At 47.6% G+C, this 26,746-nt stretch overlaps 2 protein-coding genes and 1 long non-coding RNA gene across 5 annotated transcripts; 2 read left to right on the top strand and 1 right to left on the bottom strand.

The window, feature by feature from the left end:
* Positions 1 to 521: 521 nt before the first annotated feature.
* On the top strand, positions 522 to 6,902 carry LOC308057780 (uncharacterized protein). Of its 3 annotated transcripts, none has more exons than XM_080411833.1 (3): positions 522 to 2,869; positions 3,017 to 3,090; positions 5,746 to 6,902. In XM_080411833.1, the coding sequence occupies exon 1, from the start codon at positions 539 to 541 to the stop codon at positions 2,576 to 2,578; it is 2,040 nt and encodes a 679-aa protein (XP_080267959.1). In that variant the 5' UTR covers positions 522 to 538; the 3' UTR covers positions 2,579 to 2,869; positions 3,017 to 3,090; positions 5,746 to 6,902. The 3 variants fall into 3 exon arrangements, with proteins under 3 accessions (XP_080267959.1, XP_080267958.1, XP_080267957.1); XM_080411832.1 differs by having other exon boundaries at positions 522 to 2,920; XM_080411831.1 differs by having other exon boundaries at positions 522 to 3,090.
* Positions 6,903 to 6,946: 44 nt separating this feature from the next.
* Positions 6,947 to 7,823, top strand: LOC308057787. The gene is made up of 2 exons (XR_013925454.1): positions 6,947 to 7,006; positions 7,489 to 7,823. It is a non-coding gene; the product is annotated as an uncharacterized lncRNA (long non-coding RNA).
* A 14,515-nt stretch (positions 7,824 to 22,338) lies between these two features.
* Positions 22,339 to 26,502, bottom strand: LOC308057776 (ribosome-binding protein 1-like; the record flags this gene model as incomplete). Its single annotated transcript, XM_080411827.1, has 6 exons — positions 22,339 to 22,678; positions 23,474 to 23,592; positions 23,929 to 24,081; positions 25,094 to 25,216; positions 25,442 to 25,590; positions 26,136 to 26,502. The coding sequence occupies 6 exons, from the start codon at positions 26,500 to 26,502 to the stop codon at positions 22,339 to 22,341; spliced, it is 1,251 nt and encodes a 416-aa protein (XP_080267953.1).
* Positions 26,503 to 26,746: the final 244 nt, after the last annotated feature.

The raw sequence follows: 26,746 nt of genomic DNA, 5'->3' as shown, positions 1-26,746 counted from the left end.
ACTGAACTTTGAAGCAAGTGGAAAAATACTGAAGAAATAAGACGAGGGCACAATCAGAACAGTGGAATGAAGAGGGAGGAACAAATTGCAGGTGCTTGCACAAAAACAGGGCCAGCAGGACGCGATAAGAGGAGCTGGGAAACGGCAGAAAAGAGCCCACGTGCCAGAATGAGCAGAAACAGAAATCTTGCCAATAAACAATTGTTAACCAATCATATTATTATACGCTTGTAAGATAGCCAATCATATTATCACACGCTTATAGAGTGCCTTATAAAAGTGTACCTGGTTTGTACAATAAACGGATCAGATCTTGAACTCCATGAGTATTTGAATCTGACTCCCGCTCGCCCAGAATGCCCGCAGCATCTGGTGACCCCGACGTGTGGATCGGTCGAAAAGTCAGGAGGATTCGTTAAGGATCGTGTTACAAGCTGCGGAGCCGGCAAGGATCCTGCTGCCAGCGGAGAGAGAGCTGGGCGCCCGAAGAAAGGCGGAACGTGCACGGCTGACCGGTGAGTCAGGAAATTTATGCAGGATGGGAATCACTGCATCAGTGGTGGAAAAAGCAATCGTAGACAGTTTGATGAAACTGGCAGAGAAAACTGAAACGCCAGTCTCACGGCAGGCAGTAATTGATCTGCTATGTTGGAGTCGCCGCCGTGGTTACCTTGCTTCTACGCAAGATGTATATAGTACTGAAACATGGAAGAAAGTGGGAGAGGACTTATGGGAATCTGTGCAAGTCGGGACTAAGGGGGTAAAGACTTTGGCTCGCACGTATCGGGCTGTACGGGGTATGGTCGCGCAGTTACACGGCGAGGCACAAGTCGCTGCAGCTGTTAAAGCTGCAGTGCGGTCTCCCGGCGATCCTACCGCTCAGCCGGAGGAAGAGCCAGAGGGGCAGCCTCCGTGCAAAACCCCCCCCGATCATACATCTAAAGCTTATCCAGTAATGACTACTGCTGAACGAATAGCGTGGGGATTAGATGATGAATTGCCACCCTGGTGTCCTGAAAAGGAACAAACGGCAAGCGGCAGACAGACATTAATACCGGCAGTTACGAGTACTGGATGTAAGACTGCTGGGATGGGAATAACACAGCCCACAGCTCCACCAGGGGAGGAAATGGAGACTGAGCCTGAACTGTTTGGCAATCTGCCTCCTTTACCTCCCGAAAGTGGCAGTCTTTGCAGTAGTGATGAAGAGGCAGCACCGACGCCTTATTCGGCACTACGGAGAGAGCTGCGACAGCAGGAAAAGAAGATGTCCAACCTACTACATCATATGGAGAGGCTCGACAAGGACTCTAAAAAGAAAGATGTTAAAAAGGCGTATAAAAGTGCCCATAAGGCTATAATTGAGGGGTTAGAGGCTCTGGGGGATAAAATTGAACAAGATGCGCGCGCGGTACCTATAGACCCTAATTTTGACCCTCGAAGGCGATACAGGGGCCTGGTAGAGAATTGTACCATAGAAGGGGATTTTTCGTTTACCCCATTAGCTGCTCCTGTAGTGTTGCGACAGGGTCAGCCGACATGGGAACCCCTGGATTGGAAATTGGTGCAGGGCATTCAAAAAGCCATAATGCAGTATGGCCATAATAATAAATTAGTGAGAAATCAAGTAACAGCCTTAATTAAGTATACTGAGTTGGTGCCGGCCGACCTAAGAGCAGTTATGGAGCTTATCCTGTCTCCAACAACATTCATGCTTTGGTTAGCAAAGTGGCAGGAGTATCTAGAGGTGAAACTTATAGAAAACATTCAATTGCCACAAGGAGATCCCTTACGAGTAGCGCCGTTAGATGCCTTAATGGGTACAGGTCCTTATCGTGATGGACCTGCACAAGCAGCGTTACATACCAGGGTGTTACAACAATCGAAACAAGCTGGGTTAGCAGCTTTCTTGGCGTTACCTCAATTGCATACACCAACCTTACCATATACCAAAATCTTGCAGAAACCTAATGAATCTTTTTTTAGTTTTGTTGACAGGTTAAGAGACGCCATTGATAATGCTCCTAATGTCACTCCAGATCTCAAGATTATGTTGACTAAAGAGATCGCTGTACAAAATGCAAATGTCCCTTGTAAGCAACTTATAGCATCCTTACCCCCTGGGGCATCCATCGCTCAAATGATAGAGGCATGCGCAAGGGCTCCTTTGGTTGAGGAAGAGGAAAAGGCAAAAATACATGCCAATGCTCTAGCAGTAGCTCTAAACAACAACAATGTACAAGGCCGAGGGGACCAGGGTCCTAAGCCAAAATGTTATCAATGTGGACAGGAAGGTCACTTTAAACGTGACTGCAAAAAGAATCTAGGAGGAAAGTCTCTGTTGAATGGAAATTGTTTGCGTTGTCAAAAATTTGGTCATAAAGCGGCCGATTGTCGCTCAAAATTTAGAAAAGATGGCACACCCCTCTTTGTTCCGGGAAACAGGGACAGCCGCGTTCTGAGGGACGCGGCCAAGAAATATCCCCAGAACCCAACAAAATTCATGGCTGCCTCGGCGAGCTGTATTCAGCCACCAGAGGAAGCGCAGGAGTCGATTTGGCCGTGGCAGAACCTGTAAATATCACTGATGAAAAGGTACATGTACTTCCTTCTACAGTTAGTGGTCCTTTGGGTTATGGTTTATCTGCACTCCTTATAGGACGCTCTTCTGCGTCAAAAAAGGGGATTTTTGTTCTTCCTGGTTGTATTGATGCCGATTATACCGGACCTATTGGAATTATGGTAAAAGTTTTTTCTCCACCTGTTCATATTCCAGCAGGAAGCACTATTGCACAGCTCATTCCATTCCAAGCTACTGTCCCTCAAAAAGGAGAAAAGGACAGGGGTCAAGGTGCATTTGGCTCAACGGGTATGCCTAACATTGCCTTTTGTCAACTTATTGGTGCCGAGCGGCCAAAATGTAATGTTAAGATATCTGGTCCACAAGGTCTAAATCTTCCTAATGTTTCAATGATGATTGATACTGGTGCTGATGTTACTGTTCTTCCTTTTTCAGTTTGGCCTACCATGTGGGAATTAGATAGTGCGGGTTCAACCATTTCAGGCATTGGGGGAAGTCGTCTGACACAGGTCAGTAAAAACTTCATTCTTTTCATGGATCAAGAAGGACATCAAGCATGGGTAAAACCTTATGTCCTACACACATCCTTGTCCTTGTTAGGTAGAGATGTACTTTCCCAATGGGGAATGAGAATCTCTACAGATTTTTGATTGGGGCCATTGATAGCAGCTCTCGCCCAACCTTAAAATTAAAATGGAAATCAGAAACTCCCGTATGGGTTGATCAATGGCCCTTACCTCAAGAGAAGCTGCAACACATTCAAGAATTAGTCCAAGAACAATTGGATTTAGGCCACATCAGACCTTCTGTTAGCCCATGGAATACACCCATTTTTACAATTCAAAAGAAATCAGGAAAATGGAGATTATTACATGATTTAAGAGCAATAAATGAAAAAATGGTTGACATGGGTGCCCTTCAGCCTGGACTGCCTTCTCCCACTATGTTACCACAAAATTGGGACCTATTAATTATTGATTTAAAAGATTGTTTTTTCACTATTCCTCTGCATGAGGATGATTGTGAAAAATTTGCATTTACAATACCAGCTATAAACCGTGCCGCTCCAGCAAAAAGGTATGAGTGGGTAGTACTACCTCAGGGTATGAAAAACTCCCCAACAATATGTCAGTGGTTTGTGGATTTAGCTCTACAATCTTGGAGAGAGAATAATCCTAACCTTATTACCTATCATTATATGGATGATCTCTTAATAGCCAGCCCTCACACACTAGCCCCTGAAAAAGAACAGGAACTTATACAGAGTCTGCAGACCTTTGGATTGGTTATAGCAAAAGAAAAGGTACAAAAACTAGCGCCCTGGAATTATCTTGGTCTGCGCATCTCAGAAACAAGAATCCAGCCACAAAAAATTATTAGTGTCCCAAATATAAAAAACGTCAACGATGTCCAGAAACTAGTCGGAGACATTCAATGGTTAAGAACTTTCTGTGGAATTACCAATATGGATTTGGCTCCTTTATTGGCATTATTGAAGGGTGGCTCGTCACCCGCTGATCCCAGATCTCTTTCACCTGAAGCTGAAAAAGCCCTAGAGAAAATTACACAGAAAATTCAAAATGTTGGAGTGGACAGGCGACTATTGAATTGTCCATTTACCCTACTCGTGTATAACCGAGACACAGAAATTGTGGCTATAATAGCACAATTGCCCGTTGATCGATCTATGATTCGGTTAGAATGGGTTTTCCACAGTAACACCTTAAAAGCCACAGTTACTACTAGAGTGGATGCAGTAGGACAGTTATTGCTGAAGGCACGAGAACGTTTGCGTACTCTCGCAGGCTGCGACCCTGAAAAAATTATTTTACCTGTGAAAAATTTGTCCTTGGCTGACTGGTGGATTCAGATTTCTGAGTGTTTTGCAGTGGCAACCCTAGGTATTCAATTAGATAATCATTATCCCAATCATCCCTTATTTAAAACTTCCTTAGTATTGGAGGAAAAATCTTTACAGCAACAAAATCCTATAAAAAATGCACTTACGGTTTTTACCGACGCTAGTAGCAAAACTCAAAAGTGTGGCTATGCCTATAGGGATGACAGGAACAATTGGATTTCTCATATAGAACAAATGGAAGGTTCAGTTCAAGTTTTGGAATTAAGAGCAGTGTTAATGGTGTTTCAGGAATTTCGCAATGTCCCTCTTAATGTTGTAAGTGATTCTAAATATGTTGTTGGAATAGTTTCGCGTCTTTCGCGTTCCCTTTTAGGGTCTTTTACGAATGACAGACTTATGGCCCTAGTTATTCAGATGTGGAATGAAATAAATTTTAGACAATTTCCTTGGTGGATCACGCATATCAGAAGTCATCTGGATTTACCTGGTGTCTTATCAGAAGGTAATGCTTATATAGACACTCAGGTGGCATCCCCGGTATTACAAAATTCTCCTCTAAAACAAGCAACAGAGTCACATGCCTTTTTTCACCAATCTGCCCGGTCTCTCCAAAAACAGTTTGGTCTGTGTCGTCAAGACGCTAGGACTGTCATAGCGGCCTGTCCTGATTGTGCCAGATTAACACCTCTTCAACAGGAAGGTACAAATCCTAGAGGGTTACAACCTCGACAAATCTGGCAAACTGATGTTACAGAATTCACCCCATTTGGAGTACTTAAATATGTCCATGTCACAATTGATACCTGCTCGAAAGCTATTTGGGCGACTGCTCATAAATCTACCAATGCTGTTGCCTGTATTCAGCATTGGATGTCAGCCATGGCTGTGCTGGGCCGCCCAGATATGGTAAAAACAGATAATGCCCCTGCATATCTTAGTGCCAGAATAAAGACCTTTTTGCTGCAATGGCAGGTGAAGCACGTTACCGGAATTCCGAATAATTCTGGTGGTCAGGCAATTATTGAACGTGCCCATCAATCATTGAAACATTACCTGTCTGTTTTTCGAAAAGAGGGGGAGAGGAGTCCTCATGTAATAGTGGCAAAAGCATGCTATGTACTGAACTGGTTGAATCCCAGAACGGAATGTACTGAACAGCCGATTTTCTATCACTTTTCTAACAATCCCAACGATTTTTCGAATCGTGACATAGCTGTCCAGGTATTTGACCCTGTCTCAAATTGTTGGTCAGGACCTCATAATTTATTAACGTGGGGTCGGGGTTATGCATGTATCTCCACAGGGGCAGTGACCAAGTGGATTCCGGCAAAATGGGTTCGCCCGTGGATTGAAAACCGACCCACTGAAAAGAAAAAGCAGGGTGACTACGACAGGATTGACTCCTAAATGAACAGGAGGGATCAGTGGGCTCAGTGGGCACAGCATCGAGAAAGGTTATTCCGACCGCCACGACCAAATGAAGAAAAGCGGCTTGTAGATAAGTTAACATACATTATTCTGCCCATCTTGCAGCAGTCACCTCGGGAGATACAATGTCAATTACCCTCCGGTGAATTGTCTTTGTTACACTGTGACCGTATCGTGCGTGCGTTGCAGGATCTTTTTGGGCAAGGACCGATAGAAACAGAAAATTCTTGTCCTATATGTGCTACTTCTTGTAATTCAACAGTTACTCTATATTGTGGATATTGTAAAAGGGTTGGAGCATATAGGCGGAAGGTTTTCCTACGTTTCAGTTCCGGCGGTTTTTCCCTTCTTACTGGGACACATGCCCCTACTTTTCAGGTATAAATGAGGCCTTACAATCTTATGAAGCCTTCGGACAGATATTTTTAGCAGAACATCGAAACGAACTCATCTTCTGGGTTCGCATTATCAGAAAAAGTTTTGAATCTCATATAATACAACATTATTGTAAATGTGAACGATGGCATTATTTTTAGGAATAGGCCTAATGAATATTGCTTTTGCTTCTGCTTTGCATAATATATTGTTGTTTGTTATTCTTTTGTTACTTTTAGTGCCTTGTCTTTTACAATGTTTCCAAAGCTGTATTAATGCTGTATTTAAAAAGAAAGGGGGAGGTGTTGGGGCTTTTGCTGTATTGAATGATTATACTGAACTTTGAAGCAAGTGGAAAAATACTGAAGAAATAAGACGAGGGCACAATCAGAACAGTGGAATGAAGAGGGAGGAACAAATTGCAGGTGCTTGCACAAAAACAGGGCCAGCAGGACGCGATAAGAGGAGCTGGGAAACAACAGAAAAGAGCCTACGTGCCTGAAAAAGTAGAAACAGAAATCTTGCCAATAAACAATTGTTAACCAATCATATTATTATACGCTTGTAAAATAGCCAATCATATTATCACACGCTTATAGAGTGCCTTATAAAAGTGTACCTGGTTTGTACAATAAACGGATCAGATCTTGAACTCCATGAGTATTTGAATCTGACTCCCGCTCGCCCAGAATGCCCGCAGCACCGGACACTATCGGAGCGCTACTCTGCTAGCAGTGGAGAGCCAGATGAAGATGCTTACGGTAAGTGGTTGTTGTGCCTTAAGTTGAATGGAAAGGTTCTTGTGTTGAGGGTTCCTGGGCCTGTACAAGTTCAGATAGTCGTTGATGAATGGGATTCTGTATTCTGCTTTAGATAGCTTTTCCTACTGAAGAGTACATCAGTTAGGAAACTTGATTGCAGGAAACGGAATGAAGCTGCGTCAGGGGAAGTTCAGGTTGGACATTAGGAAAATCTTATCCACTGAAAGGGCGTTCAGTCAGGGCACCAAACCTGTCAAGAGCTTAGGGAGCATCTGGATGATGTTTTTAGTCATATGGTTTAGTTTCAGGTAGTCCCGCAAGGAGCATGGAGTTGGACTTGATGAATCCTTATGGGTCACTTGCAACTCAAGATATTCTAGGAAATCTTCTTGAAAAATGATCTTAACGTAATAGAGAAGTCATTTAACGTGGCTTTGTGCAATGACTGTCTTTCATAATAGCATTATTTTCTTTTGCCATAGGTACGAGGAAAGCTCTTTGCAGAGTTACAGAGAAGAAATCAATTATACCTCTGCCTCATCCTGTGAGACCAGAAGACATTGAGTAACCGTAAACTGTGATTCTCAGACAACCTAGTAAGAGTGTCAGTTTCCTTCTCCCCAAAGCCCCCAAGAACTCTACAGATGAGAAATATTAGGCTCAATGTTTTTCCCTGTGAAATACCAAAAAGCAATATTGAGAAGCTTACCAACGCTGCTTCTGTCGGTATTGGCTGCATATTCGTGCTCTTACCCTATTGTTCTTCCTTTCGAACCGTGACACTTTGGAGACTATTAAAATGGAATTGCTTCCTGTATGGTGGTGTCATGGTTTTCCTTCTCGGCCACAAAACAGTCCCCTCACTTTGTCACTCCCACGGAGCCCTGCTCCGAAACCGAAAACGTCTGGCCGCTGCTCCTACACAGAAGGTGCCAGGAAGGAGTTCTGCTGCTGGCTCTCGCCTTCCCTTTGCAGCCATATAACTGCTGCGACAAAACCTGGGCTCTGTTCTTTCTGAGCCACAAAACCAGAAATTGGGTACATCAAAATATACTCTCCAGAACTCAGAGGTCTCTGTTTCTCTGTGCCTTTTACTTACCTCATTCCCTAATTTAATTCTTGGATCCATCTGTCCCTTCACAGTCTGTCTGGATGTCACAGCTGCTGTTACTTGGAGGCATTGACCAGGCACTTAGTTCCAACACAGGTTTCTGTCACTGTCTTTCCTGCAATTTCTTGGAGTGCAGAGGAGTGAAGGCAGAGGGTTGATGAGTATTGATAACATGCAGCTGTGACCTTGCCTCCAAGGCAGTGGGTTGAGGGACATGGATGATGAGCAGCTGTAGCTCGTTCCCGCTAAGTAGTTAAATAGCCCTGAGGAGTGTGGGAGAGGGGATCTGATCCCATCCCATCCCATCCCATCCCATCCCTGGAGGAAGGAGAAACAGCACAGACAGTAGAATCTGACTGATGGTAAAAGCCTTATTGCAGCCTGATAGCTTGCTTGTGCTGCAGCAGTGGGTGCCCTGTGTGAGGCTGCCTGAGTTGGGCTCCAGCTACAGCAACTGGTGCCCAACGTAGCTGAGACAAGCGGGAGAACCTGTGACCCATAACAGACACGGTGAGAGGCGAGCTGTTGCAACTAATCAATATGGGTGTGTTGTGATATTTGTTTTCTGTCTTAACTCAGATCGCAACTGAAGAGGATGTGTATTATTTGTGCTCATAACAATCTCCAGGCAGGGTTTTTTCTTTTATTACAGTCCTGGGCACGCAGGCTTTTGCTACTATTCTGGTTTTGCTGTTCTCCTTAAGTGCCCAGTGAGGTTTGCTCTAGTATCAGTCATGGCAGTTAATGTTCTCTCGTTCACCTGTTGTGTTTTTAGCACCAGCTTCTGTAGGCGCAAGGGGTCTATTTTAGATCTTTGAGTCACCGTGTCGTGCTGTTGTGGTTTTTCCATTGGCAAACTGCTGCTGTAATTCCCTAAGGGGCTTCCTAGGTCAGGAGGTAGCGGATGGGAGCAGGTTGCCACCCTGGGTCAGTGGTGAGTGCTGGCATGTATCATCTGACCTAGAGCTGATGTCTGTCACCGCTTTAGCTCTGGAATTACTCTGAGACCCAGGGAACTCTGGTTCCCTTAAGCTGCAACCTTGGAGCTTTTCCAAGCAGTGGATGAAATTCCTGTCACAAGCTCTAAGGCACCTTAAGGAGAAGGGGGCACAGTCTGAGTTTTCCGCCATGCAGGTGTCAGGGAGGTACAGTTCTGAGCTTAGTACTGGCCGCTACTGGGAGATGCTTTCAAGTGATCCGAGTGCAGCTCTGGCTACCCAAAGCTGGACAGGGGTGGCAAATGCTGATGTAGAGTTTTGGTGGTAAACTTGACCAGCCTGTCTTAACGAGCAGGCATGTTCTTTGTTTGCAAGCACCGTTTAGTCCTGCCTAGGCTTCCCGAAAGTTTGAAGGGCCGTGGTCACATCTTCCCTTGGTCACACACAATGAACGGTTGCCTGCGCAGAGTTGCTTTTTAAGGAGCATGCTGTGGTTATATTTGCTCTGTTTGGCTTTGCATTTGGGAAATAATGTAACAGTTACAGCTGAACTGAAGGAGCACGATACCTGACGTGGCAGAGGAGGAGGTGCGTTTTACTAATTTTTTGATGTGCACCAGTTTGACCGCAAAATGACATTGTGTCAAAGCTTGTGGCCAAGTTCCGCTGTAGATGTTGACTTGGGGTATGAATGGCTCCAGGTGTGCTTTAGGAGAGCTCTGTTGGTGTAGGTGTGCTGAGTAATTGCTCTGCTGTGTGTGCAGCTGTTCTGGTTTGGCTTCCAGGCGTGAGCATGCAAAAGAAAACTCGCCAGTGTGGTCAGCCTTGCTGTAAAATCAGAACGCTTTCTGCTGCTGCCTGGATATCCGAGAGCCTCCTGAACGTTTCAGGCAGGCAAGAGATGTGCTCCAGTACGTCTGAGAGTCCACAGCTCTGCAGTTCCCTAGAGGGGCACTCACTACAGGTAAGGCTGTAAGATCGCAGGGCTCTTTGCAAGTTACGCTGACGGAGTTTCTTTGGGTATATATTTGGATACATGTGCCAGCTGAAAAGGTATTGTTTGCTTTCCTGCTCAGTAAGCACAGGTCACTTGGGTGGTCATGGACACTTGTCATTTACTGAGGAAGTTTCCACTCGTTGGATGGAAAGGGAAACAGTTCAGAGGCACTGTTTAGGGTTTGGGGCTTTTTTGTTTGTTGTAACACCTGGAGTCTTGGCATTTTGTTCTGTGTTGTCTGTTAGAGAAAAAGTATTTTGAATTAGGAAATGTGAAGTGCTGAAGCAGCTAAGTGGCAGAACCACGCCTTGTCCCTAGTGTAGCCCTAATCCAAGGCTGGTTTAAAGCCCAGTCCAGTTAATCAGTGGGAGAGCAGAGAAACAACAGATGATCAAGTTGTGTACACAGGTGTTCTCAAATTCAGGTGTTTTTGGAAAAATTTGTCTACTGGAATAGTAATTGCTTGTTCAAAGACTTAAGTGTACTCGAAGGAGTGTGTGAGTTAAAGCAGGCAGAAAGAAGATCAAGATCTGAGGAGCAGCCTGGAACTGAGGAGATGAATCACCTGGGACAGTCAGGTGATGGATTTGCAGAACTGACAGGACCAAAGGAAACTCCTAAAAACTTCAGACGTTGACCAACGGTTTGAGAAGCATATCTAAGCCGTGCTGTATCCCAACGGTTTGAGAAGCATATCTAAGCCGTGCTGTATCCCAACGGTTTGAGAAGCATATCTAAGCCGTGCTGTATCCCAACGGTTTGAGAAGCATATCTAAGCCGTGCTGTATCCCAACGGTTTGAGAAGCATATCTAAGCCGTGCTGTATCCCAACGGTTTGAGAAGCATATCTAAGCCGTGCTGTATCCCAACGGTTTGAGAAGCATATCTAAGCCGTGCTGTATCCCAACGGTTTGAGAAGCATATCTAAGCCGTGCTGTATCCCAACGGTTTGAGAAGCATATCTAAGCCGTGCTGTATCCCAACGGTTTGAGAAGCATATCTAAGCCGTGCTGTATCCCAACGGTTTGAGAAGCATATCTAAGCCGTGCTGTATCCCAACGGTTTGAGAAGCATATCTAAGCCGTGCTGTATCCCAACGGTTTGAGAAGCATATCTAAGCCGTGCTGTATCCCAACGGTTTGAGAAGCATATCTAAGCCGTGCTGTATCCCTTTGCTCCTGCCACTCGCTGGGGTGGCAGCCCGGCTCTGAGTTGTGACTAAAGCAAGCCCAGTGGTACCCGCATCTGTTTAAATTTCTCCTGGAACAACAGCAATCGCCGGGGCTTATCCGTAGGACCCCACCATGCACCGCCCCCCCTGCACCTTGTGCCAGGGGTTCCCCATGCTGCTGCTGCTCCCTCCTGGTGGGCCGGGGGCACGGGCAGAAAGAGCCACCCAACTGTAAAGCTGTCAGATGCAAAGGATTTAGCCACTCGAACCACGCGGGTGCTTTTTAGTACGGAGGCAAGGGGTAATAGCGGCTGGGCTGCGAGTGGGCGAAGGGCAGAGCGCAGGGCACCCCGCAGCCGCAGCGGGCACTCCCGGGCTCCGGTGGCGTAAACTGGGCTGAGACCCCGCCCAGTGCTCGCGCGGCCCCTGCTCAGCACGGGGCTGGTGGGGCGCTGCTGCCACCTGGCGGCCACGAATTGGGTACTGCAGCCGCGCGCTTGGAGCGCTTGGTTAGGGTTAGGCGCCGGTTAGGGTTAGACGTCGGGGTCGGGTTTAGGGTCAGACGTTGGGCGTGGTCAGGGTTGGGGGTGGTCAATGGTGCTTTAAGGAACTCTCTCCTCATCAAACTATTTTCACAAAATGTCTTCTCCAAACCACCTTCCCTACAAGTGCCCTGTATAGCTCTGTGACCAGTCTCAGTAGATCAGTACTCTAACCCTAGAGGAATTAAATGTCGGGGAGAAGTGAAGGAAGTTTTATCTGGGAGACAAGGACTAACTCTAAACTAGCTGCTCCATTCTTCTAAATCATGAATAACTTCACATGCAGGGAACGCGTTTTCTGTTCTCTCTCTGACTTGGTATACTGGTTACACTGTAAACAGTCACCTGGCCCACAGCTCAGAGACCTTTGTACGCTGCTGCACATACTGCACAGCAAGAATCACCCTGCAACTGCCCTGGGAGGCTGGCTGTGCACCAAGTGACCATTTTGCTTTGTGATGTGCTGTCAAAGGACATGGCACTGGAAAACCTATGAGATGGTAGGAGGACTGATGCGCCGCTCTTCCTTACTGGTTGAAGTTCAGCTGTCTTGGGGTTATGTAGATCAGAATCAACCTTGAGATCTGTACAAGAAGTTTAAAGGGCACAATCCGATTTCTCTTAAAACCAACAGCAAGTTTTTACTGACGTGACACTCCAGTGTTCTAGTCCTCCACAACAGAGCAAGAGATTGCCCTTCTCTGCAAAGGTTTTGGGAAACAACAAGTTTAGCTACACTCAAGTGATGTCTCTATGATGTAAAAAACACATTTACAGAAATCACTAATGGAATAAGGCTTTAAGTATCAAAGCTGCTGTTATAGTAACTGTTCTCTCTGACCATTGTAAGGCAAGAGCTGCCACCTTTGGAGTCCCAGTTGCTGGACAGCTTCCCTGTACTTATTTACTATACTTCTTTGTGCATCCTGCAATTAAAAATGCATCCTTCTCTATTCCTCTGTCCTCAGAGGTTATTTATTGCTAATTCATAACTGTTGTGAAAGACTTGAGATACCAGAGATGTAATGCAGAAGAAAGCCTCCATCAGATTCTCTCTTTCCCTTAAAGCCTTTGTTTGTGCTACTCCACTCTGCACCACTGCTCAGAAAAACTCCGTGTATCAAAAGATGGTGAAACGACAGTCACGTATTAATCTAAAGCTTGGCTGTGTCCCAACACTTGTGTATATACTCTGTGCTACTCCACTTCCCTAACTTCCTGCCTGCCTTCCCTCCTACAATCACAGTAACAAAAAGATACACTGAAAAACTGGTTATCCAAGAATCTGGGTATGGTTGGAATCTGTTGCTGGGTTAAAACAATTAAAAAATTGTGACCGTTGGAAAGATGATAACATTAGGCATGCCATCCCAACATCAAACAGTGCCACAGACAAATAAGCCATGGGTCTCTCCCTTAATTCACATGCATATACAAATGTGGACAAACAGCACTTTTTTTAGGATAGGCAGGTGAACCTTGTTAGCTACTCCTTTGGAAGTAGTGTTTCAGAAGAGTCTAGTGCAATCAAGGTGTGACTGCTTTTAATACATGCTAGAAAGATCAAATTAAACACTAGGTGGAACATGCCTTGACCAATTTAGGGGGTGCTAAAGTACACACCACCTGAGCTGGCTTACAGCTGTCAAACACATTAATTAGAGCTGACACGTTCAAAAGTCTTTCAATCGTTCACTGGGCATCTCTGCAGACAGGTTTTGTATTGTTCTTATTCTCCTCTTCTAGAAACTGATGTAGTGTAGTCACTGCCCTACTAATGGTGGGATGAGCATGCATCACCTCTTCACTAGTAAAACTGCACCCCAGAAGAGAGCTGTGCAAATGCCGCTAGGAATGTTTCTGAACAATTACTGTTACAGCAATGTGAAACTGTGTACAGATAGGCCCTAGTCAGAGCTGTGTCTATACTGCAGTTTCAGATATGACTGCAAGTGCCCGTCTGCCATAGTTCAATGTTCCTAAATTAACACTGGTACTCTGAGAAGACATCACATAGGAGCTCCATCAACGCGGACCTACGTTTGTGTAGGGAATTCTCACTGAAGTTTGTGCTGCTGTGCTTTCTCTGTGATTGTTTCATGGACTACCTAGATCAACGCCGGTACAGGCAGGCAACTGTAACTTCAGCGTCACTGTGACCAGAACTCTTACATGGTCTCTTCTACCATGTACATCGTATTTGGACACAACATACTCAAAGGCATACCTACAAACAGTCACAGGCACAAGCAGAGCCTCCAGTGAACTCAAGGAGACAAATGCACATGAACAACTTTGCGCTCACTCCTCACTCACACCTCCTCCATGACTATGAATAAATGCTGGGTCAGGACCACATGAAGGCTTATCTTGTCTGAATTTGTTTTTCTTTTCTTTTAAATCTTACATTCCTAAAAAAGAGACTCAATGAAGTAAACTTGTTGCTGTGACTACACTGCAACAGAGTGCTTAAATCAAACAAAAACTTAGATGAGATTAAGAAAAGAATAACAAAAACTAAGTAAAGGGAATTTCAAAAAAAATATGTAAGCAGGCATTTACACGTTTGAATCTTCTCATGGGGATTTGAGTTCCTTGGAAGATGAGCAACTTTCCTGCTCCTTCCTTTGCATTGCTTCATAGCAAATGCAGCATGCTTGTGGACAAGAGAAGCTGCCTGCTGCAACTAGTTAGCACCAACTTTTATTTGTTTGTCAGACTTCCAAACCTGAACTTTTCTACATGTGGAGTCAGGCATTCCCATTTCTATTTCTGCCTATTTTGCATCACTGTGTGACGGCAGCAATTCACCTAGTGACTCCAAACTCAGGTTCTTCACTCATGAAACAGAGAGAAAACATCTCTGTAAAGCAGAGCGCGGAAGTACTGCTCTTCAGGTGCTCACACTCTTCATTCATCTCCATCTCATACTATAGATTTCTATAGCTCTGTTTCTCTCAAGTTCAATAGCTCAGTCACTGAGCAAAACCAAGTAATTATGAGCCACAATGCACCACAAGCAGCAAATGCAGAAATGTCAGAGCATGCAGTTTGCGCATAATTTTCATGCCTGATGCCTAAAATTGTTCATCTAAACTCTTTGGAAAATACTTAGAAATAACTATTTTGTTCACAGCAGGAGAAAAAGATTTTGTTTGTCATACATCTTCCTTTTCCTAGCCAAAACTAATCTGCATCCAGACATGGCACAAAGCATTTTCACTCACTCTTCACACTCAAAAGGCACACATGCAAATAAATACGTTGTCAGCACACACTTAGAAAACTACTCTGTACATAGTCAAAAACTTTAAAGTTTTGCACCAAAAGAAAAGGATAAAAAGGCATTTTGAACATTGTGCTGTTTGCAAAAACTATTCCTTTCGTCTGTTGTCTGTAGCACAGAGTTAGCCATAGCTGCGGATAAAATGAGGGGAACAGCTACAGTCCTGTAGCACTTGACACACGCAGTAGTAGTGACAGCCTGGCACCAAGGGCCATCCCGTGTTAGACACAGACACACAGAGATGCACGGGCATGTGCACTCAGACAATAGATTCTGGGTAAACAAGAAGGCTAATTTTTCTCTTTTTTTGTGCCCTGAAAAAGAGAGGAAGAGCTAAAATATCAAACCTGAGGTTCTGTGCATATCAATTGGTAAGAGACATGCTGCTGAAACATTAGTTTGGCTTTATGGAAGCAGTCATCAGAAATTCAGTCGCTAACATTTCAGCCATATGGTAACGTGCATCTCATCCTCAGCAGATGAACAGATGTGCCAACAGCTGAAGGGGCAAAAAGCTGGGTTCCAACACACATTTCATTTTTCACTACCTGGAAAAGACTTAGGAGGAAGTTGGGGCCAATTATGGAAAATGAGTAGGGCAGGAAAGAGATCTTCTTAAGTTCCTGTCTTCCCTTTTAAGTACATCAAGCATGCAGAAATTTCTCACACATGCTTTGCACCCAGAAGCAATGCTGGCATTAGCCATAAACCACTGCATATAGGTTAAGGCTGCACTGACCCTCAAATAAAAAAGCCTAATCCATTGTAAATATGCAGAAGACACTCAGTTCTGTTACCACCCACTGCTTGTTACTTTCATTCAGTTTTTAAGGAGTCTGCCTCTGAGGTATGGTCTCTAATTACAATTACAGCAAAACACTGATTAGGATGCACATGGCAACATCATAGGAAACAAATATAAAATTGTCTTGACAAAGTAACTGAATGCATTTATTGGGATGGTATTGCTTTTAAATAGCCTTAATTTCCAAAGAATTATTACTTGCTAAAAAAAAGAACATCTTTATGGATCTTTAAGTTTTTGAGTGCAAGATTCTCCCTCTCTCTCCTGCTAATACCTGAGAGAGTAGACCTAGCATAACTCATCAGGGAATTTGCTGTATTTGACTGCAGGAATGCTCATTGTTCCAATATATTTGGGGGTTTTGTTGTTTACTACAAAGATTGTATGGGTTCTCAGTGAATGAATATGGAAATCAAGTCCCAGTCTGGATTAACCTTCAGACTACCACAAATACATTGTGCTTCTTGGAAGTAATCTGTGTGTTTGTACACACGTGCACATAAACACACACACACACAGAGGCTATATACATCTGCAATTTTATACCTCATTCTGATCAGATTTGTAGTTTGCTTCATGAAATACAGTAATGCAAACCAGGCCACTCATTTCTCTCTGTAACATGAATGTGACCCTATTAGCGTCAACCTTGAGAAGTCCAGGACACAGTGCAAATCCAGGTAAATGGGCTTGGTTAGGGATGTTATATCCACTTTATTCTGGGCTGAGCCTCCATTCTTTCTCCTCCCTTCACTCCCTTAGTTTCCTGGTCCCCATGGCTAATGCTCATAGTCTGCATATGCCCCTACCGTTTGCTTCCATCCTCACAGAAGAAACACCCTGATGCCTGATGCCTAAAATTGTTCATCTAAACTCTTTGGAAAATACTTAGAAATAACTATTTTGTTCACAGCAGGAGAAAAAGAGAAAAACCCTATGCTGTTGCTGTCAGGATGTCTGGTGTGGTACACTAGGAGGAGGTTCTAGATACTAGAAGTCGTAAGGCCAACTCTGGGACAGCAACTCAGGAGTCCTTTCCAAAACGGCTGACATCTGCCCAGATCCTTAATTCTACTGAGAGAAAAAGGGGTTTAAACTAAATGAATCACCAAGGGGGTTTCTTTGGAGAAGTCTCATCAAGCACAGGCATAGGCCCCATCCTGCTTATTGTGGTGGCAGGAAAATAAGCAAGCAAGCACATCGTTCAAACTAAGATACAGTTTTGTGCATGCCCCACACCTTTTTGCACATTTTAGACCCGTTCAGCAGTGCAGTTTTATCTTCACTTTGAGCTGATGGCAGCCCCTGCTGCATGAAAGCCCCAAAATGGCTTCAGCAGCTGGAACACCTGTATCAAGACAAAGCAGGGAAAGAGATCTGCATGACCTACTAGAAACAGCTTGTGCTCCAGTGCCCAGACATGAAGATTCACATCATCTAAGAAAAAAAGATTCCCAAAAAAATGCATAAAACCAGCCCCAAATCTCAGCTGCAGGAGCAAGACAGCCTGCCCTTGATTATGGAGATCAGCACAGAAGTCTGTTTAACTTCCAGCCATCCATACTGAAAATTCCTCAGTATTTGCTTCCTGTCACATTCTTTGCAGAGCAGAGCTCGTATTCAAGAAGTCAAGGACTGTGGTACCCATAGTGCGTTCACAGACTCTGCAGTGTGAACCAGTTTTAGATTCCACCACTTGCCTCCTCAACTGTAACTCCAGAGTGGCTCAGGGCTGAGAGGTTCCCATCCCTGTTCCCTGGGTGTCTCAGCACCACCAGAGATGTTACCTTTGGTACCCCTTGCTGAGGATTCTTCTGTGCATTTTAACCTTTATCTCAGGAGGCAAACACAACATTTTACAGAGGACAGAGACACTCTCTCCCCTCTGTGCTCTTGTTCTGCCTCATGAGAACACAGGGATGATGGGTCCCAGTCTCCTGCTTATCAGCAGTCCTGGAAGTGGACACGGCTCCATGCAGTGCCTGTGGTCAACCGCCAAGTAAAACAGACAAGAATGGGCATGCCTGGGTGAATGCAGCTTTTTCTTCCATCTGGAGCTACAAGCCTTGACGATAAGTGTGTGACTGGGTGTTTTCATCCATAAAGAGATCTTCAAGACGTTGTTACAGGGAGTAGCTGACACATCCCATCTATCTATCTATCTATGTCACTATGGTATCTAGGCACTGTATAATTTCACATTATAGCTGATTATGGAAAACATTTCCCTAGAAGACTGTTGGCCCTTTAGTAACACTAATGCCCTCTTTTGTGACATGCCCCGGGACTGTTACAAGAGCGGGGCTTGTCTGCACTAAGAAATTTACCATTAAAATTATACAGCCATTTCATACTGCATAACTCCCACTCGGGATGCTTTTCCAAAAGAGGCACTTTTCTGATCTTATTTGTGTTACTCAACTGGGGAAAGGCATTATTCTTTGGAATAATAATAGAGATCATGCTGTTACACCTACAGTACTTTAACTACGCTGATAACTGTTGTAACTTTTTTTCAAGCCAACAGACCTTTCTCAGTCTCTGTCATTCTCCATTCATCCAGTACTGTGCCACAGGAGAAATTCTGGAAATCCAAAGAAACCTGCAATGACAGTCTGTAATCTGAGCTTCTGTGAGACCAGGCGTTTTGGGATTGGATTTGTCTCCTCCTGGAATAGACAGGAAAAATCTTCCCCAGCTGATTTCTGCTAAAACCTTGATCTGTGGCCCATCAATGAGCAACTTATTACAAAACCTACATCTTTGTATTTCAAGGTGTTTTGCTTTGGTTGGATGTACTGTTCATGAAAAGATCTAGGTGCCAGAATCAGGCTTTCAACATGCATATTTGCAATGACAAATTCAAAATTCCCTTTCCATTGATGTTCTTGGAGGCATCTTCAGACTTGCTGCTGCAGTCGCTACCACTAAATGCCACTAAATCAGTAAATCCATTTATTGAAATAGTCATACAGAGCTGCAGCAATGACACACAAACTCAATCCAATTCAAAGCTCTTCTAAGCAGAAGGAAATAAAGATTCAGCTCTGTTCTCTGTGAAACTTGAGTAAAAAAGGGTGGAAGCTTATGGATGTATATGGTAAAGAAAAGGCCATTCAGGGGACAATACAAATGAACCCTAGCAATAACTCAACAGGGACAAGAAGGTGAATGGTGTCCCACTCCTTTAGCAAAGCACTGAAAATACCTCTGGGATTGTCCAAGGCCCCTTGATTCAAGATATGTCTTTCCATCAGCTCTCTGAAATGCTCAGCAGTAACATCTGGAACCCCCATCCAATTATCAGCTGAAATGCAGGAGGATCAAAGAGAGAGTTTCCCAGCTCTCCTGAGAACAAGCTGGAGCGTGGGATAATCAGCAGCTTCTGACTGCTGCTAACCACCTCTCACTCATTAGCATTTTCCCCCGGCCTCCCCACCTGCATGTGCAGTCCCCTCTGCCTCCAGAGTACCAAGGGCCCCTCCATGCGTGTTTCTTTAAACCTGCCTGTAACAGTCGCTGCCCTGACACATCCTACAAGTTTATAGCGGTCTCTTTTCTCCTCTCGCCATTAACTGGAGGCAACGCCTTTTGAGACATACTTGCACTGCTTGGGAGTGGGGATGAGGGCAACAGATGGGAGGGTTGGGGGGGGTCAGGAGCTCCAGGGATCCTGGTGCATCTCCAGACGGGTGACACCAGGCGAAGAAGGTCCCCCGTGGAAAGTCAGCCAATTCACGACAATCACACCAATATGGCTACGTGCCGTGCTCACTTTATTAAACAAACAGGTCGTATTTATAACTTAAACCGGCCGTCCACCCGACTTTGCACACAGGTGATTGGATAAAAGACTCTGGCCATGCGGGCACCCGTGTCACATGCTGCAGGCACCTGATCAGAGTGTGCCAATGACTGTGTCGATTCTGCGGTTCCCAGGACTTGCTCTGCACCTGGCTTCTTGTTCGTGCATAGCTTGTTTTATTTCTCACACTGCTTGTTCCAAGGACAATTTAAAGTTGCTCTGCAGCTTCAACTAACAGGCCTTGGTTGTCCAACCTGGACAACGGTAACATATGTCCTCGGTCCTTTAAAAATCCCTCTACACCCCTCCAGCTTTCCTGTCAGTCCCTTCAGGTACTGGGAGCTGCTCTAAGGTCTCCCTGGAGCCATTTCTTCTCCAGGCTGAACAACCCCAACTCCCTCAGCCTGTCTGCACAGCAGAGGGGCTCCAGCCCTCTGAGCATCTCCACGGTCTCCTCTGGACTTGCTCCAACAGCTTCATGTCTTTCTTATGTTGAGGGCCTCAGAGAAGACACAGCACTGCACGGGGAGGGTCTCACGAGAGCAGAGCAGAGCAGAGCAGAGGGGGAGAATCCCCTCCCTCGCCCTGCTGGGGATGTAGCCCACGGCATGGTTGGCTTTCTGTGCTGCAAGCACACGTTGCTGGGCCAAGTTGAGCTTCTCATCCACCAACACCCCACAGTCCTTCTCCTCAGGGCTGCTCTCCATCCATTCTCTGCCCAGCCTGTGCCTGTGCTTGGTATTGCCCCAGCCCACACGCAGAACCTGGCACTTGGTGCCTCTTTCCTACTTTCCATTAGATCTAGAGATGTGGGTGACTTCCCTTCTACGGAACGTGCAGCAAGAGCACTATGTCAAATCAAGGTTCTCTCTCTTTGAGTTTCAAAATTTTTTCACAGATTGGTACTTGCATAACGGCTGCTTAGAAAAGAAATCTTTGCCCAGAGGAGCCTGCTGTGTGGCCCAGCTCCCAACGAGGTGTTCAGGCCTGGACATAACTTTTAATACCAAAGTGCAAACCACTTCTGTTTTGATGGAGTTCTGAGAGTTCCGACACCGTTTAGGTAACAGCATGAAATGTTGGCATGTGGCTGAACTCTGTTGATTCAATAGCTGGTAAATATTCCCTGGCCAGCCTTCCAAAAGTAATCTGCCCAGGGGGATGCAGGAGGCTTGGCAGCAAGTAAAGCAGGGCTCTGCAGGGTAGGGGGGTGGTTTCTCATTGAACGTGTCCTCAGGGAGACTGACATGTTTGAAGCAAATGGGAGGCTGGTGGAACAGGTGCACACAGCCAGTGTGCATGTTGTAAATAGATGTTATGATTGCTAGCCTTAGGCTCTGTGTTAGCAATTACTATATCCAAATATAAAAACATTGGAAAATATCAGAGCTGCACAACACAGGACAGCCCTGGGAAGCACAAAAGCCAGGAAACAAAACCAGTGCATTTACAGGTACCTTAACTCTGCATCTTCGTGTTACATGGTTTGCTGTTAGATGCTGGCAAAACAGAGTGTATTACCTCTGGAAGAACTAAATTCTGCAGCAGAGTAATAGTGAGTGCTGCTTATCGTATGGAGCCTTTCCCTCTTTGTAGACAAGTCAGCTAAGAAGTTAATTGTATTTGTGATTGTTTTGCTAAAAATGGTCTGGCGCTGGAGGCTGTCCCAGTGTGCCTCCCCAGCCGAGGGCAAAGAAGTGTCTTTTTGCTACTCTAACGTTGTTCCTTGATTGATAATACCGCTGTAATGGTACCCAGTCATTTACAAGCGGAGCTGCAACCCTTTGCAGCCTGGGGTCAGATGAGAAGATGCCGACAAGTGATGTTACAAGGTGGGACAAGTGCTTGCCCCTGTGTCTCTCTCACTTTCATGCACTCTTCAGCCTTTGCCCTCAACACTGAAGCCTTTTGGCCAGGAGGCTCCGTGAGGGCCATGGCTGCTTCTGGAGTGCCTTGTGCAGAATATGTAACAGATAATAAAAACGATTATTGGTAATGAATTATTTAAGATTTTGTTACTCCCCTGTTTTCCTTTTTCCCGACGCAAAGTTTCCCTTACTTTCTGCTATGAGGTCCCCCTTTTTTTAACTTATTACTGTGAGATTCTGCCTTATTCCGTCCTGACCCCCGCTTTCCATTGCGAGGCCTCCGGGCTTTTAATAGGATTTGGCAGTAACCTTGGTTTGCTCAATCTGCCCTCAAGATCACTAGCGACCACCCCTTGGTCAGCAAACCCCCTTCCCAAGGTACCTTTTCCTCCTGGGGACTACGCTGCTCACCTGACGTCTCCATGCATCTTACCAGCCTCGGTGGCCACAAGCCAGCGATGCGCCACTGCTCCAGCGGCGTGCTCAGAGGCTCTACCTGGGAGGTGTCCTTTAAACACCCCTAAAAAACCCAAATCCAGCCACACCCCGGTGACAACAACAAAGCCACAAGCTCTACCTCCTGCACCAAGGGCTTCAGAGTCGAGAGGGAGCACCCACGTCCTCGTGAGCACCCGCTGGCAGGGGCCACTGGGTTTCCTCTCTCACCTGAGGCTACCACCCAGCACGGTGCACCATCTAGGCTTCCCCCCCCACCCTCACAGCCGGCTGGGGAGCTTCACAGGTGAGCAAGAATGGCTCCCACCAGGGCAGCGTGCCCCCTGGGCTTTGCCGGGGATGTGCAATAGAGTTCATTGCATGTGACAAACTGACAGGGGGCAGGAGGCAATGAAGAGGTCCGCCAGGCAGCTCGCTATCCAAATGCGGACGCTCATCTCCCCCCGAGTTCTCCCCATGGCCAGCCCCACGGATCCCACACAATTCAGCCACCCGCCCCATCTCCCTGAGGGGAGCAGGTTTGCAGGCGCTTGCCTGACCTGCAGCTGCTCCATCTGCCTCTCCAAGGCTGCCACTTTCATCTTCCAGCTCTTCCTCAGCTGCTTCTCATGCTGCAGCACCTCTGACTTCTCAGAGAGCTCGTTCATCAGCTTGCCGCACCACTCCTGTAACCTGGCCACCTCAGCGTTTTGCCTGCACCAACAGAAGCAGCGTTATTGCAGCCCGCAGGCCAGTCAAGCATCCCTGGCGTTACCCAGGGGGAACACATCCTCCTGTGGGCCTGATAACAGGGCTTGAAACATCTCAACGGTTGTGTTGGCCTGCTTCTCGGACACGCCTGGTCCTTCAGGGATGGGGTGGAAGGAGCTGACACATCAATTTCAAAAGCTCCGTTTCCATCACAGGAGACATTCCTTTCTCATGAAATAGAAGACGCAAGGATCTGTGTTCCCAGACACAGGAGGAAGCACTCTAAGCAGCTGGAGTCTGCTCCGTAATTAATTGACCACTGTTAATCACCAGCCATTTCAGACTTTCTACAAAAACAGAGTGCCAAATTCTTCCCCCTAGCTCCTGGTTGCTCTGTATGCACCAGGCAGGTCTCGGTTCTCTGCAGCACCGCTCCCATCAAAGAGCCAGCGACATTTCTTCTGAAGTTGGTGAGCACAAGCTCTCCGAAGTGTGGAGAAATGCTGCAGCGCCTTCTGGTCCCCTCTGCCCCCTCCGCTAGCATCAGCACAGGTGACTCCAAAGCAGAGAGGGCTTCCCCTGCCCTTCCACTTGGGAAAAGCATCCTTGTTTCCCCTGCCAGGCCCACAAAAGCCATTTGGCAATCTCTTCCTCACTCCCTCCTCTACCTCCAGCTAGCTGGGGCGTCTGTAGAAGCACCCTCAAGAAAGGGGGTGGCCAATCATGATGGACAGCCACCCCCAGGGCTTGCCAGAGGGCGGCCCCAGGCTCAACCCCCACCCCCACCCCTAGTCTTACTTGCTCTCCATCTGACTTCTGATCTGGCAGAAGGCATCGCTCAGGATGGAGTTCTCCTGCTGCAGGCGAGCCAGCTGCGTGTTAGGGCCATTCTCCAGCTGCTCCTGCAGGGTGCGGATCTAGGGAGAGACCAACAGGGGTTAATGCCGCCGCTGCCAGCCCCTCAGCTCTCCCCTGAGGAGCCCACTCCATGGGCAAGAGGGACTGGCAAGGAAGCCACAGCGAGGTGTCTGCTGATGCTGACAGCCCCTGCGGCTGCTGCATCCCGTGAGGATGCTCCCACATCCCTCTTCTAGCGTGAGCACCACGGCTCAGGAGCACTGCGGGGCTCTCGCCCCTCCCCGAGGCTCTGGTCCCCTCGTCCACCTTGGTCTTCTCCAAAAGACCAGGCAGCTGCCACCGAGGGCCAGCCGGCAGCCAGCGGAGGAAGCTGCAGAGCACCGCGTGGGGCTCACCTTGCCCTGCAGCTGCTGCGTTTCGCTGACATGGTCCTGGTAGCTGGCCTGCATGCGTGCCTGCACCGCTGCCATCTCCTGCTCGCGGGCCAGCAGCTGCTCCTTCAGCTTGCCCTCCAGGGTTGTCGCCTTGGCCCGCTCGGCCGCCAGCTCCTTCGAGGAGAGAAGCCACCCGGTCAGTTTCAGCGTAGGAACTTCCCTGCTTTAAGGGGACTCGAACCAAGTGGCCTCCTAGCTCAGAAGACTTTAAGAAGTGTAACCCTTTCGGCGCTGCCCCCAGGCCCAGCTACACCGTCCGCACTTACATTTCCTCCTGCATTAAGCTTTGGGCTCAGTGGCCACTGGATGCCACTGTTGTTCCACATTGGGCCAGCTAAGAGACAGGAGTGAGGGCCTGGAATTTTATTCCCCTCCCCGGCCCCAGGATCAACATCATCACAACAAGTTTGCGGTAAAGCAGGAAACCTAAAAAAAGAAAACACCCCCACAAATGAAACACAGACTCCCCCTCCGCCCCCTGCCAAGGCAGGGGTGCTCTCTTGGCCGGCTGGGTGATGCCGTGCCGCTGCCCTGGGCTGCCTGCACAGGCCGGGGTTTAGCGCAGCACTCAGTGCACAGGGTGGCTTCGCCCTCTCCTCTCCTGCCTGCAGGCAGATGGACCTGCTGCAGCAGGGTCCTGGCGGCTGCGGGGCAGGAGGTGCTGAGCACGACGCGCCGGGGGTCCCTTCTAACTTCAACACCCAACGAGAGGTGGAGGCAAGGGGCTGAGTCAGGCAAGGGGGCTGTAAATAGGATCAGGCTCCTTAAAAAGCGACTGTTCAACACCTTCTCAGCTCAGGGGCTCTGGCAAGAGATGAGAAGGGCTTTACTGTCCTCCATAGAGCAGCAGAAAGCTGCAGTCTCTTACGGGCACGGCTTTAGCCCGCTCCTGCTGCGGCTGCCAACAGGGCACGTGCCTCCCCGGGCTGGATCAGGCCCAGGAGAGGAGCTCAGGTGGGCATCTCCTCCCCTTTTTGGGGAGAAAACAGCAAATGGATGAAGGGCCCAGAGAACCCCTGGGCTTCACCTCCAAGGGCGGGTAAGACGGTGGGAGAGGGAGGCACATGGCGAGCCGTGAGGCGCAGAGCCTGTGCCAGGGGTGCCGGGAGGGCTGCGCGGCACTTACCTGACTCAGCTCCTCCACCTTGTTTCTGGCAGCGGCTGCAGCCTCCTGCTTAGTGGCGAGCTGCTTCTCCTTCTCCTCCAGCTGGCGTTTCAGGACAGTGACAGGGTCACCCTTCTGCTTGGCCTGCCGGCACAGGGTGGCACATCAGCGGGGACCACCACCTTCGCATCCAACCCCTCCACCCCACACGCACAGGGTCCTGCCCTCTGCTCCAGGGGAAAATTCAGCTCCCGTCTCTAAGGCTGACCCTCGGGGGACAGCCTGCCCGAAAACGGGCTGCCTTCGCCCCTCCGCACCCCCGGAGGCTTGGCCCAGCCCTGGTGGACACGACGCTGCTGGCAGCCCTACCGCGTGCCAGGTGTCCTGGACGATGCCCGCTTTCTCCGTCAGGATCTCGATGAGCTGCTGGGCCTCCCCCTCACTGAACACCATGCTGCTGACTGTGGACACAAGCGTCTTGTAGGGCAGGTAGAGGGGCCCATCCGAGTCCGCAGGTGCTGGGGAGGAGAGAGGAGGGTTTGGGAGCGCTTGAGCCAACGGCAGGGCTGAGTAGCATCACCTCAGTTGACTTCAACCCCATAACTGTCATTTCACGCCAGCAACCGCCCAGATTTCCACAGCCAAGTTTGATACCTCTCTAACTGAAAGCAACGTGACGAGTGCTGGGGACGGCACCCACCACAGACAAGTGTTCCCTGAGCCAGCTGCCACCTCTGCCTGGCTCTGCTACTGCTCCTGCCGCCCTGCCACCACCCTCCATCACACTGAGCGATTCCAGACGGAGCTGGGCACGCTTTGCTAATGCCAGGGAGCAGAGACATGGTGGGCATCAGAAGCTGGACTCCATCGTGACACAGCCTCGCTGGGGGACTGTCGCTCCATGCAGCGGTGCCAGTGATGCAGAGCAGCAAGGTCATCTCCTGCCTTTCACCAGGTAGGTTCGTTCCAGCTCTTTGCTAAGGGAACGAGATGACTCCAGCCCTTCTCCGATCCCTCTGCCGGCTTACCCGACGGGGATATATGCAGAGGAACTTGGCCTTACCTGGCTCGCTCTTCTTCTTGGATGCAGCCACCTTCTTGACAGGTCCATTATGCTTCTGCTCCTCATGGGCTGGAAGAACATTGCTTTTCTTTATGGTGACAGAGCTGACCACTGGAGCACTTTGGTGCGCCTCTGGGACCTGTCCATTAGGTTTCTCTTGATTTTTCTTTCCTTTTCCTTTTTTCTCAACAGCTTCCTCTTTCTTCTTTTTCTCTTTTTCCTTCTGCTGAGTCTTCTTAAGCCCTTTGCCTTGCTTGGCCAAGGCTTCCTCAGAAGGACGGAGGACCTTCTCCACGAAGGTGAACACCAGGAAGATCCCAATGGCCGATACCAGCATCAAACCTCCAAAGAGCACAACCTTCAGCATCTGAGGGTCATAGACACCCATCCTGCCTTATTCTTCTGTGCCTGCAAGACACCAGAACAACAGTTGCAGGAGCGGTCTGCAAACTGGGACCATGCGCGGCAATCAGTTAGCTGAGGGGAATTTGCTCGAGCTTGTCTAGACAACAATTAACATGATGAGGCATGTTTGCAGAGCACAGGGGGGTGGGAGACGGATGGCGCCAAGGATGGCGCCAAGGAAAGGTAACACCTTGCTGTTGATTGCT

Source organism: Falco punctatus (assembly GCF_963210335.1).
Source record: "Falco punctatus genome assembly, contig: scaffold_34, whole genome shotgun sequence".
Classification (NCBI taxonomy): Eukaryota; Metazoa; Chordata; class Aves; order Falconiformes; family Falconidae; genus Falco; species Falco punctatus.
The sequence above is the reverse complement of the archived record's forward strand: the minus strand, read 5'-3'. Positions and strand labels throughout refer to the sequence as shown.

What these genes read in the sequence shown, in the direction of transcription:
- LOC308057780 (XM_080411833.1), top strand. Translation starts at nt 539, where the DNA reads ATGGGAATCACTGCATCAGTGGTGGAAAAAGCAATCGTAGACAGTTTG.